General features: G+C 37.8%; 1 protein-coding gene across 1 annotated transcript in view; it reads left to right on the forward strand.

Moving 5' to 3' along the window:
* gdap2 (ganglioside induced differentiation associated protein 2) overlaps positions 1-11,697 on the forward strand; it is a 26,910-nt gene extending 15,213 nt beyond the window's left edge. Inside the window, exons 12-15 of the mRNA XM_008328511.2 lie at positions 5,477-5,531; positions 6,201-6,344; positions 9,671-10,590; positions 10,628-11,697. Of these exons, the coding sequence (XP_008326733.1) occupies positions 5,477-5,531; positions 6,201-6,344; positions 9,671-9,712 (241 nt within the window). The 3' untranslated portion in view covers positions 9,713-10,590; positions 10,628-11,697. The remainder of the gene's footprint in view (positions 1-5,476; positions 5,532-6,200; positions 6,345-9,670; positions 10,591-10,627) is intronic.
* The last annotated feature ends 204 nt before the right edge of the window (positions 11,698-11,901 follow it).

The following is an 11,901-nucleotide window of genomic DNA, read 5'->3' on the forward strand; positions in this document are numbered from 1 at the left end:
TTAAAAAAAACAGAAAATTAGAGTTTTTTTATCTCCAATAACCACCCACTGTGCTAACGTGCTAAATTAATTGATTCCAGTAACGATTGTGAGTGTATGGTGTTTTTGGTTCATTATGTGGTTCTGCAGTGGTCAGTTGACTGCAGGAATTATTGCCAACTTTCCCTCAGCCCAGAAAAGAATTTGAAGATTATTATTTAGAGATTATTTAGCAATTTTGTTGGCCGACTCTGGGTTTTGACTTGCTACAACTGATTTTTGCCATTTTAATCACAGTATTCAGCTCGAAATTGTATTCATATAAAAATAAGTTATGGATTGTCTCCCACAAACTGCACTTAGTCACGGGTTCTATCTTCAGTAAAGTGCTAGGTGACTGATAGGCCGGGTTTTATAAATGGGTTCCCGTGAAACTAACTATATGACTAGTAAAATCTCTTACAATAGGTCTGTGTTTTCTGTTTATCCACATGAGTGGTGAACATCAGTCACTCGTCCAAATGTCAGTTTCAAAACTAACTGCTGCTTCTGGGTTAGCCCCCAGGTGGCTGCTAACGTAGCATGACATGACTCGAAACTCCAATGAATGTGGAAAAAAACAAACATTTGTTGTCCTGTTGTTAGTCTCCTCCAACTAGACATGTTTGGCTTGATTAACAAATGGCTTGTTACAAATAGCTAGCTTGGATGTTTCTTGGCTCACTGTAAAGTTCTGCCGAGCTAACGACATGTTAGCGTCTGTTTGTGAGTGTGAGCTTCCTCTCCTGTTTTTGGGTTGGCTGGTCGGGGCCTTAATTAGTCAAAATGTTAACATTAGTCTTCACTGAACATAAGCCTTAATCTGCAGGTTTGTGGGCTTTGGAAGGAGTTGGTCATTTTGGTTCCACAGAACATATTCACCCAAACAACCTACATGTTGCTGTTTTAAGGCACAACTTACAGAGTATTTAACACTTGAAAACCTGAATCGAAACTCGGTGTGGGTTTTAGTTCAGGTTCAGAGGCAAGCTTTTAGTAAACCACAACCAAATGAACTTCCCGCCTCAGTTGGGAAACTCCAGGCAGTGTGATTTTTCTATTTATTACTGATTTGTCATCCAGTTGGTTTCATTACGTCTCTATCATAAGACTTTTAGCTGATCTGTTTAAATGACAGTTAGTTTTTTTGGCGTTCACTGTGATAATCATGGTAATTGTGTTCATGTGCTGTGTTACAGTGTATTTTAATCACACAGTGATGGATTAAAACGGTACAACATTAAAATACCAGATGCAAAAAGTCACATCTAATTAGGACTGGAAGCGCTGCCATTCAGCCGCCTCCAATGTTGGAACAAAGAGTCCTCATTCAGTCATAAACAATAACTCAGACTACTGTACTTCACTTTTCTCAGTCGTCCCAGTTTCATTTTCTGGGGCAGAAATGCTAATGACCTTCAATCACCAATGTTATTTCAGTATTTTGAGTTCCACACATTCACAGTAACTCGCTGCAGTGTTCGGCTTTGGCTCATTTCGTCCCATTATGAGACGTCACATTGGTGAGACTGCCCTCAGTTAGCGTCTAACGTCTAATTTTAAAACATAAAGTTTATGTGCAGTGTTTGTACAGTTTTTCTTTCTTTTTTTTTGACTTGGACGTTGCAGTCGCGCTTTGGCTGCCTGCAAAGGCATTTGAATAGAAGAGTACAGAGAAAACTGAGGGTTTTTTGGCGTTAACAGAATGATGTTGCTGTATATGTATTTGTTTTAAATGTAATTATACAACCTACAAGTCCTTCCTACGTGATAATTTAGTAAACAAAGGCAGGAAGTGAAGGTGGTTGACCACAAAGACTATATAACACATTTAAAACCAGTGAAGTCCTGCACTAGAGTCTTATAATAATAAATTATTAGATATATTTAAAAAACAAAAACTGAAAAATGCCTTGTGCTTTTTTGTTTGTTTGTTTGTTTGGTAACATTTTTAGCATTATAGCAATGTTTGCTATATTTCAAGGAAGTCCTAATCCAAAAAACCATTAAGTCTTGCGTTCATTCATTTCGTGTAACCGCTAGTTTTTTTTTTAAAACATGATGAGTCAGTACAGCAGGTTGCTTATATTTGAAAATAAAATGTCAATCTTGCGTTCATTCATTTCGTGTAACTGCTGTGTTTACAGCTATTTTTTTTTAAAAAAACATGATGAGTCAGTACAGCAAGTTGCTTATATTTGAAAATAAAATGTCAGGAAAAGCAGCAGAAAGGGAAATGATGAGTAATCTCTCTCTCTGGGCAAAGCCACACATCAGGTACACATAAAACATTTGCTCCTGCCAGATTTTTATTTTATTTTATTTTATTTATTTATTTATTTATTTTATTTTACAGAACTCTGGTGTTTCCGTTTAGGCCTGGTCTATATTTACAAGACATTTTCATATGTTTATTGTTTATTGTTGTTCTCTGTGAACAGTTGATCTTGGTCCTGGTTTTTGGCCCTTTGCTGTAATGAAATTGCCCTGATCTTGAGGCATCACTTTATAAATGCTATTTAAAATGGATTTGCCTATCTATGAGTGATTAAAACATAGGTCAAAAGATTCTTATAATCTTTATAATGATGTGACATCTCATCCTCCCAAGTGTCAAATCTTTCTTTCTCGAGTGCTTCTGTGAATGTGATTCAACACCCAGAGTGTCTATTGGAACCTCAAGTCCTTCGTTGAAATGTGTGACAAATTGTTAATTTTTTTTTCTACGTTTCATTTCTTAAACCAGTACTGCTCCTTTGGCTCCAAAGGCATAGACCTATGCAGGCAGTGGAACCACTAACCCAGGCCTGGCATCTGTTGCATGTCCAACCATTGCACTATTGATTGCATGCAGATGCATTTTGGCTCCAGTCAAACCACCAGAACACTTGAGCCAAACATGAACACACAAAAAAAAAACTTTCCAAAACCGTCTGGCTAAGTGGAGAGATGGATTGCTCTCTCCAAAACACAGATGATTTTTGTGAGGTTGATTATTATGTTTGTCCCCTCTGAGTCCAATATTGGACCAGGACCGAAGTCCAACGTCATGGTATATTGTAGTCTTGATTTCACTCTGAGATATTACGTCAAGTACAATACTAAGTTTCTGCGTTAGCTGCCCATACTGTTGAGTACCACAACACATGGCACCTATTTTTAACCAAACCACAGGACTTCATGTCTGTGTCTGAGGCTTTGACAATGAGAACTGTGGCAAATCTGGTGAGCTGTTGTGACTGATTTGCCAAAAATTTATCGGCCAAGAGTTCATCGGTGAGATTTTTTTTTTTTGCTACAGCTGATATGGTCGAGTGGCTGCTTTGTGATCTTGACTCAGGTTTCATCAGATTTGTTGACGACTTGGTGTTTCAACTCAGTTGGGGGTCTGAGACGGTCGTTGAGTATGATCTTCAAAACAGCGCAGTGGAAAACTTACTGGGGGGGAATCACGGGTTGATCTGGTTTATAGTTGGGCTCGGGATGAATCAGCTTTTCTTCTGGTTATATTGCTTTACTAGACTGTGACCTCCAGTCGGGGCTGTTGGCTGGTGATGATGAAGTGGTCGACATCTTAAGATTCCAAATTTCTGTTGGAAAATAGATGTCTCCTTGTTGATTAAAAGGGAGTCTACCCTACATAAACATTTAATTCGTACGAATTTCAGGTTGAATAATTTACCACCTTTTGCCTTCTCTCGGTCAGACTGTTTTGTTATTCATTTCAAAGCCAGTGCTCTTGGTTTATAAGTTGATGCCCATTATCACCTTTGATGAAGAGCTTAGGGAATGAGGTCATGGAGAAGTGACTAACATGAGTTTCCTTCAGAGAGGGCTTTGGCTTCACATTTAACTGAATAGGGTTTTTTGGGTTATTTTTGGATATAGCTATCAAAGGTCAGGAGGAAATCCCTGAGTGGTTCGTTTTTACGATATCCTGCTGGTAACTCAGATGTCTAAGAGCCTCCTGAGAATCAGAAACAGACAATAGAGATTTTATCAAAACTAGTTGGTTAAAAATAAAACAAACAAACAAAAAAACAGGAAACTATTCTGGTAGCCGTGTAGACATAAACAGGAGTATTAAATACTTTAAAAATTAAAGCTGATAAGTCACTGTAGCTGTGGATTAATAACAAACAAGAGTAATTATATTTGTTGTCAATCATGATTAAGAAAAGGAGGCATCTGTTCCGCATCTGTTTTTATTTGTGACTATGGCAGATGAAGGAATTATAAAAAAAACTGTGACTCGGATTGACTTAATGGGTTCTAGTCATCATCTAGTCATGATTGCATTTTGACGGTAGAAAATGTTTTGAGAGTTTCTTTAGAAACTTCTGTGAAGCTGAAGTTTTCCTCATTAATATTAACAGTTTCTCACAGTGACATTTGGGGCAGCCATCTTGTCAGCGTTAGACTTGGTCAGGCTGGTCTGACGCACGCCATAGATCTGCCCTGAAGTTAAGGCCCAGACAAACACGTGCTTGTGGAGTTGAGATGGTATTTTAAGCCTGAGGTGCTGTGGTGAAAAAACACAAATGCATTTGATAAAAATTTTATCTGATTTGTTTCCCAAAATAACGGACGCCCTCAACACATTCATCTCAGTCTTGGAGTTTAACCAGATGTAGTAGGATTGAGGGAAATATGTCATGACATATATATGTATATAATTCTGCAGGTTGTGGGTTGTTTTCACTTGAAAGTATATACATTTATCTAAGGGCAAATGAGGCTTTAAAATAGGATTTGATTATGAGACTTGGTGATTATCTCTTTAATTTATCATATATGAGGTCTATGATGACTCCATCATTATCTATCTGATAAAGTTTTAGCTGTTTATGACTAAAACTGTGAACTTGAAACCACCTCCATCTGCAGATGATGGCCATTCACTACAAAGAGTATTTATTGGGAACTGCTCTGGCCTAAAGCGGCGGCCAGACCCTGCACGTGCAGGACTTGGTTTGCTGCCTAAGTGTAGGAATGAAGGAATGGTGTGTTGTTTTTGTTTGTGCCTGTGTGGCAAATCCATTTTGATAAATCACAGTTTCTCATCTTACGGTCGGGTCTGGAGACGTTTATTCATGCTTTATTTCCTCTCATTAGGCCCATGGATTTCGGTAAATTCAGCGATGAGTCAAATCAGCCTGTCACGCCTCAAGCCTTTCAAAGGAAAATGCAGCTTCTTGGATTTTAAACATCAGGAAGGCGCAAAATCGTAACAATGCCCTTTTTGACAAATTATTTTTGTAATGAATTTTTAGCACTTCGCAGGCCGCCTTCTCTAGCTGCGAGACAACACTTCACTGAATTTTGTTACTGGATCGGAGGCTTGCTGAAACAGCAAAACTACACCGTTTTTTTTTTAAACCAAAGACTTACCTTTATTGACACATGGTTTCAAGTATGTGTCTGTATTTACATAAATACACCATTTTGTGAATTGCAGGTACAAAAAGAATCTCAAGGCTTTCCACTTTGTACATCCAACATTTAGATCTAAGGTAAGAGCATCAATCAAGATGCGCCAACTCAGATATTTTTATATGCTGCATTTAATTTGAACCTAATATATAGCCATGAAAATGATAGGATACAACTGTTTAAGTCTTTTTGGGGAAAGTTCCCATTTGGTGTCATTTCCGCACATTGTATATATTATGCTCATGCTCCGTGTCATGGGTTTAAAAATCATCATAAAAATCATGTGACCTTCTCCCAGCGCATCAGCAAAGATCTGTTTCACCACAGGCGGCCAGGGAACCAAATATGGTTACTTTATTGGCCTTGATTTTTTTTTACATGAAAAAAAAAAAAAATGTCAACACAGTTAAAAGTCCTAGTATGTAATCCAGTAACAGTGTACATTGGGTTTTTTATTATTATTATTATTATTATTTTTAAGTACTTCAGTGAGTAAGGGTTACAATCACTACTATAACATTTCAGGCGACCCCACACGGGGTCCCGACCCTAAGGTTGAAAAACACTGTCTGTTAAAGTCTCTGGTAGTAGCATTCAATTTAAAGAATATTTATTTGGAAAAAACAAAATATAGATTTAGCATCAGCCAATGGACTGGCTGATGCTAAATCACATAATGCTATATGATGCTAAGTGATGTTTGCAATTACGTTGTGTTCATTATAATAACTGGTCTCTACTCCCATCAGTTCTCCACGTGGTTTTTCACCACCTTCAGTGTGTCAGGGATTAAGGACAAAGTCCGCTACCTGGACAGCCTGCAGCAGCTCTTTACCTGCATCAAACCGGAAGAGATCGACATTCCGCCTTTTGTGTTAGAGTACGACATACGGGTGAGGACCATCACACATCACACACACACAGGCATACGGATGGAAATAGACGGGGATAAAAATCAATTTACCTTCTCTGCTGAACTTTCCGTTTGGTATTTGCCATTGCCCTAACATTATTAATTTTCATATAGTGACAGGAAATTAAAGTTAAACTTCATGACCTTCACAATTCATAAAAATCCTGCTTGTGTTTTTTTTTCTTATAATTTGATAAACCTGACAAGTGAAATGAATCCACATTTGTATTTTTTTGGCCGTACACGCTCCAGGAAAAAAAAACAGATGCCACAAAAATGTGACGTAGGTAAAGAGAAAAGTGTGTTTGGTTCCGGGGCTTAAAATATAACCAGTTTCACCCTTTTGGGATTCATTTTAGGGATGGAAAAAAACATCCTGTTGCCAAGTAAACAGTTTCATCTGTGCAAATTTGCATATTTTAAATGTGTTTTTTTTTTTTTTTTTCTAATTTCTACAAAATGAACTTTACACATTGTTATTAAGGTGTGTTCTGAGTAACAAATTGACAAAAGCTGCAGTGTCTGTTGTTCTATCCCCGGTCGAAATGCTGCATTGAGTGAATAGAGAATTAGAAAAAGACAATTCAAACTGACATCTTGTCTTTGTGCCTTAAGACAAAATTGTAAATGGTTAGTATAAGAAGCGATCTAAAACCTGCTGGTAAACAAACTCCCTTTGTTATCAGAATGCGTGTGTCAATAGCGCAGTTTTGAATTCCTTGCTCGCAGATGGCAACAAATCCAAGCCTCACGTTTTTTACCTCTTTGACTGCACAGCTTCACATCTGCTTCCTGGCCTCTTCTGAGCTCTTTGCATCCTCACTTACCGACGCCGAACACATAGATATCGGCCTGGGTGACACAAACCAGAGAATAGTCCAATCAGCTAATGACTTGTTTATTGAGTCAGTTTGATTGCAAATAAAAGACACCTATAAATCAGGGAGTCCTGCAATGTCGTTATAATTAATCTGACCTTGTCCAGGACGGTCCTGCCCACGGCTGGTTTCTCTTTGATATTTAAGGAAATCGTTTGTCATTTGCGTCAGTGGTTTTGATTAGAACTAAATAAATCTGACGCTAAACAAAAACAGACAGAGCAGGGGAGGAAAATAAAATATTTGGATGTATGGCGGTTTTCATCCCAGTTGAGATTTTAGGAGGTAATTTGAGCCAACATTTCTCTTAGTTCAAGTGCTTACAATATACTTTACCATATAAAAATAACGAGATAATTAACAGCAGGTTTGGCTCGGTACAACTTTTTCATGTCCGATCAATTCTGCAACTTGGAGTTTTCCAATACCGTTATCAGTTCAATATGATTCCTTTTCCTCCAGCATGCTGGTGCAGCTGGTGCAGAGGGGATAGTTTCCCTGGCCTGGAGTCCTGTTTTCCATGTTCCATTCTGAAATTTTTACCAATTTTAGACCGATGCAAATCATAAGTATCAGATTCATAATTGACAGTAATCTTGTCTCCATGTTGATCTTTAGTTAGAATGGTCCTGATTCTGGCTTTAGCTTAGCTTAGCTTAATTCAACTCAGTGGTGCACAGTGAAAAAATGTACTTCAGTTTAACTAATTTACTTCATTCCAAAAGAATCCAGTCATATCCCTTTACTGTTTTCATTAAAGATTAAATAATAATGTTTCAAAACAACAGGTCATTCAGACTTTTGAAAATTGAATGATATTTTAACGATGGCGTGGTATTACCGGTTCGTATTAACAGCTCATACCGGCCAACCGGTTCTTGGTACAAAAAAGGCCGTATTAACAGCTCATACCGGCCAACTGGTTCTTGGTACAAAAAAGGTTGGGTGTAGTCAAACGCAGTGTCTGTGACATAATACATCACATTCAACAGTGATAAACAGTGTGAGAGATTTAACACCTGACTCTGAGTCAGCACATCTATGTTCCCATTGAAGTTTCAGGGGAGTATTTACACAACAGGACAAATCCAGGGTCAGCCGGGTTCAAAGGCTCGTACACCCACAACTATTTGATTTTTAAAAAAGCAGATTTCAAATAAGTTCTTTTAGTACTATTAGGATAATTTTCTCCAGTTGCCTCAGCTTGTATCAACTGTTACAACTGTTAATCTGCAGCAGATTTAGGTTCTGCTAAGTCCCGCTACTCTTTATCTACTGTAATGAATGCCAGTTGTTAACAGGAGATCTTTCATGGCTGACGTTGCTTCGGCGTCAGTGTCACTGTCTCATATTAAAACTCATCCATCACTTCAAAGAGCGCACATCCAGCCTCTCTGGCTTCCTAATTTTTTAACTAATCTGCTGACAGTATTGTTCATGGTCACTGAAGAAGTGTGATCCTGAAACTATAGTGAGATCTTAAACCAGAAACAGCAGTGGTTATGAATTGGCAGCCTTTTATTACCACAACGTTGTTGTTGTACGCAGACGGCGAAAGGAAAATTATTTGATAACTATCGTTTTAATTCTCCAAGACATGATTTTTTTTAGATTGCACTTTTCTCCAACCCCATTCACAACAATAAAAGTTTAAAGTAATCATATATTTTAAAAATGGTCACATATAATGAAAGTTATCAGGCATAATTTTAAAAGCATTGGCATAAATTTAAGTTGCCTGCAATTCAATTTCTACACTGTTGGTCAGGTATTTGCTAAGACAAAATGCGTGTGATCAATTCCACTAAAATTCCGGTATCACCCATCAGTAGTTAGCAGAGTTTTCTTACACATTAATTAATTTCAGAATTTTTTAGGGAAAATTCTTATTTTGTGTTGTACAGTAAATTTTTGGAAAGAAATGTTCAAATTTTCATCTTTTCTGCATGTTTCTCATCAAATAAGAGCATTATGAGAAATGTTTTGCAGAAAAAGAAATTTCAGATTTTTTTTTTGCAAATCCAAATTTTGCATGTCATTTTGGTCAGATGGCGAAAAACTTTTTTTTTTCTTTGTTTCTCATCAAATGAGAGCATTTTGAGGTTTATAAAAAAAGTCTGTCCTGCCTACTTGCACCATAGTCTTCTTTTTTTAATGGGGACATTCAGTGTTTATTTCCTCCTGTACGTAACTAGTAAATGAGCAACATGTCAAAAGTTGCTGTTGTGTATAAATGCAACTGTGCAGTTCAAAATAATTGAAAATAGATCTAGACTAAAGCAAGAAAAAAAAAAAACATGTGATAAAGTGTTCTTTCTTTTCTCATGTCACTGTTACACCTACTCATCACTACCTACACCAGCTTCACCATAGAAATGCACGATGTTTGTTTAAACCCTGTCTCCTTTTCTTATCCTCTGCACCACAGGTGAATGGACCCTATCATCCCGCCCACTCCTCTGGGCTGTGACGATGAATCAGACCTATCTGGCTGAAGACGGCAGAGAGGCGGCAACCACCTGTCAAACAGACGCCATTTGAGAATGAGATGTTGCCTGTGTGGTCTGACCTCGTCACCTCCCCGACCCAGTTCGGAAGCGCAGCAGAAGGAAACTCTGCTTTTGTTCTGTCTCTGGTGGAAAAAAGGAGAAAATGAACGGTGGCAGCCCACACTCAGCAGCTTCTGGAGCAGTAAGCACTCATTCTCACTCAACCCCAGACTATTTGTGGAACCGCTTTGGTTTTTTGGATTATGCCTTACACTAAGAGTTCCTATTCAGCAGTTTCCTCAAACATCTCCTAAATATGAAGTGTCATGTCGAGGCTGACAGCTGCTCAAAACTGGCGGTCATATCCAATGCCTTGGACCGCAGCGGCCTATACTGTCAGGCGCTGACAAACAATGCTGGACCTTGGAAGATTGCATCATAATGTGCTTCCACCATGAAACTTTACTTCATGTTGATGAAGTTTGATGCTGGGGTTCTCTTGTCATGGCTCTCTGATGTTGGAGGACAAACACCAACCAGTGGTGGGTTTTGTCAAAAGCAGGAGGACATTAATCTGCGGATAGGCTTTCTTCAAATAGATTAAAAAAAAATCCAACATTTACATCATGTCGGTTTCTCCCATGTAGCAGAAAATAATATATTTATCTCGGTGATTACATTTATCTATAACTTCCAAACTTTTATCTATAACTTCCACCAACCAACATTAATCAACTGTTTAGTTTAAAAAAAACAATAATGAAAAAAAAAGTTAGGACTCATAAAAACTAAAGTGATGCATTCGAAAGATGTGACTTTTTACGTCTTATTATACTAATTATTGTTCTATGGATGTCAGGTTCTTAGATGTAAAATTATTGTTCTATGGATGTCAGGTTCTCACAGCAAACTCAACAGTAACAAAAGTCTAAAGAATCCTCTTTATCTACAGTTACAATCACTGTTTATCTTCGGACAAAATTGGCAAATTTCAGGCATTACATTTCTCTGTTTCTTTTAATCTGCTTCATTCTAATTTAAGTGACAGATTATCGTAGTCTGGCAGCATGATTACGAAAAAGGCATCTTAAAATTCTTCCAAAATACTCCAATTAATTCTTTTCAGCTGCAGCTCTGATCTCCACAGTGATTAAAATTGCAGTATACGCACATGAAAAATTTATTACGATGACATTTTTCTTTTTCTTGTTTCGTCATCTACTCGAGTTAATACATTCCCCCGGACAGATGCCAAAAGTCAGATCCTAAAATCTCTCCTAAGGTCTTATCCACGTCTCCCATCAAAGGACATTTGCTGCAATTCTGTCCATTCTTCAGAAAAAAATGTTTTACTGCCACGTCAAGTCCTAGCAACTTAACCCATCTCAATTATGTGCACAACAATACTGGTACGTTTTCTTTAGCGGCGCAGTTGCCTTCGACACTGATCTTTCCATACCACATTCTTTAACAGACTCCATCTCAGCCCAAAGGCTCGCGGTACATTCTATTTCGTCTGCTGCATTTCCACCTGTCGTCAAGAAGTCGGCAACCTACATCTGCATCTCAGAATCATTTCAACCGCGCTGGCAAACACAACGACCTCACACAGTTCTTCACACATTATCCACACGAGATGAAAATAGACATCTTTAAATGATTTCTCGGGAGCTGTCAGGGACGGCTCTTCACGGTAGAAGTTTTGTATCTGGACACTCGGTCTTGGGGAAAACGTGGATTTGAAGGAAATGCAGACAGAAGCAGGGTCGCGCAGTAAAAAAAAAAGGTCATGTGACGTGATGTCGTACAAGGTTTCAATGGTTTCAAAGTTAAACTATGTGTTGGAGACCATTTGATCAAAAAGAAGCCAAGTTTTTTTGTGGGTGATTTATTGTCTATTTAACTCAAATTAATCAGTAAACATTTAATCACATAGTTTGAAAAAAAACAGTAGGATATATAATTATTTAACTGGCAAATTTTTAGGTAAAACTAGTTTCAAAACCCAAATTGAGAATTGAAAGACCAAACATATGAAGTGAGTGAACAATTGATTGGTTGACATTTTAGTGTTGATGGTTTCACGAGAAGAGAAACTGATCAGAGAAGCAGAAGGGATATTGTCACAACAGAGATTGAGTCTGAATGTGTAAATGTACTGTATAAAGAT

Source organism: Cynoglossus semilaevis, chromosome 16, assembly GCF_000523025.1.
Source record: "Cynoglossus semilaevis isolate Cse_v1.0 chromosome 16, Cse_v1.0, whole genome shotgun sequence".
In the NCBI taxonomy this organism is placed as follows: domain Eukaryota; kingdom Metazoa; phylum Chordata; class Actinopteri; order Pleuronectiformes; family Cynoglossidae; genus Cynoglossus; species Cynoglossus semilaevis.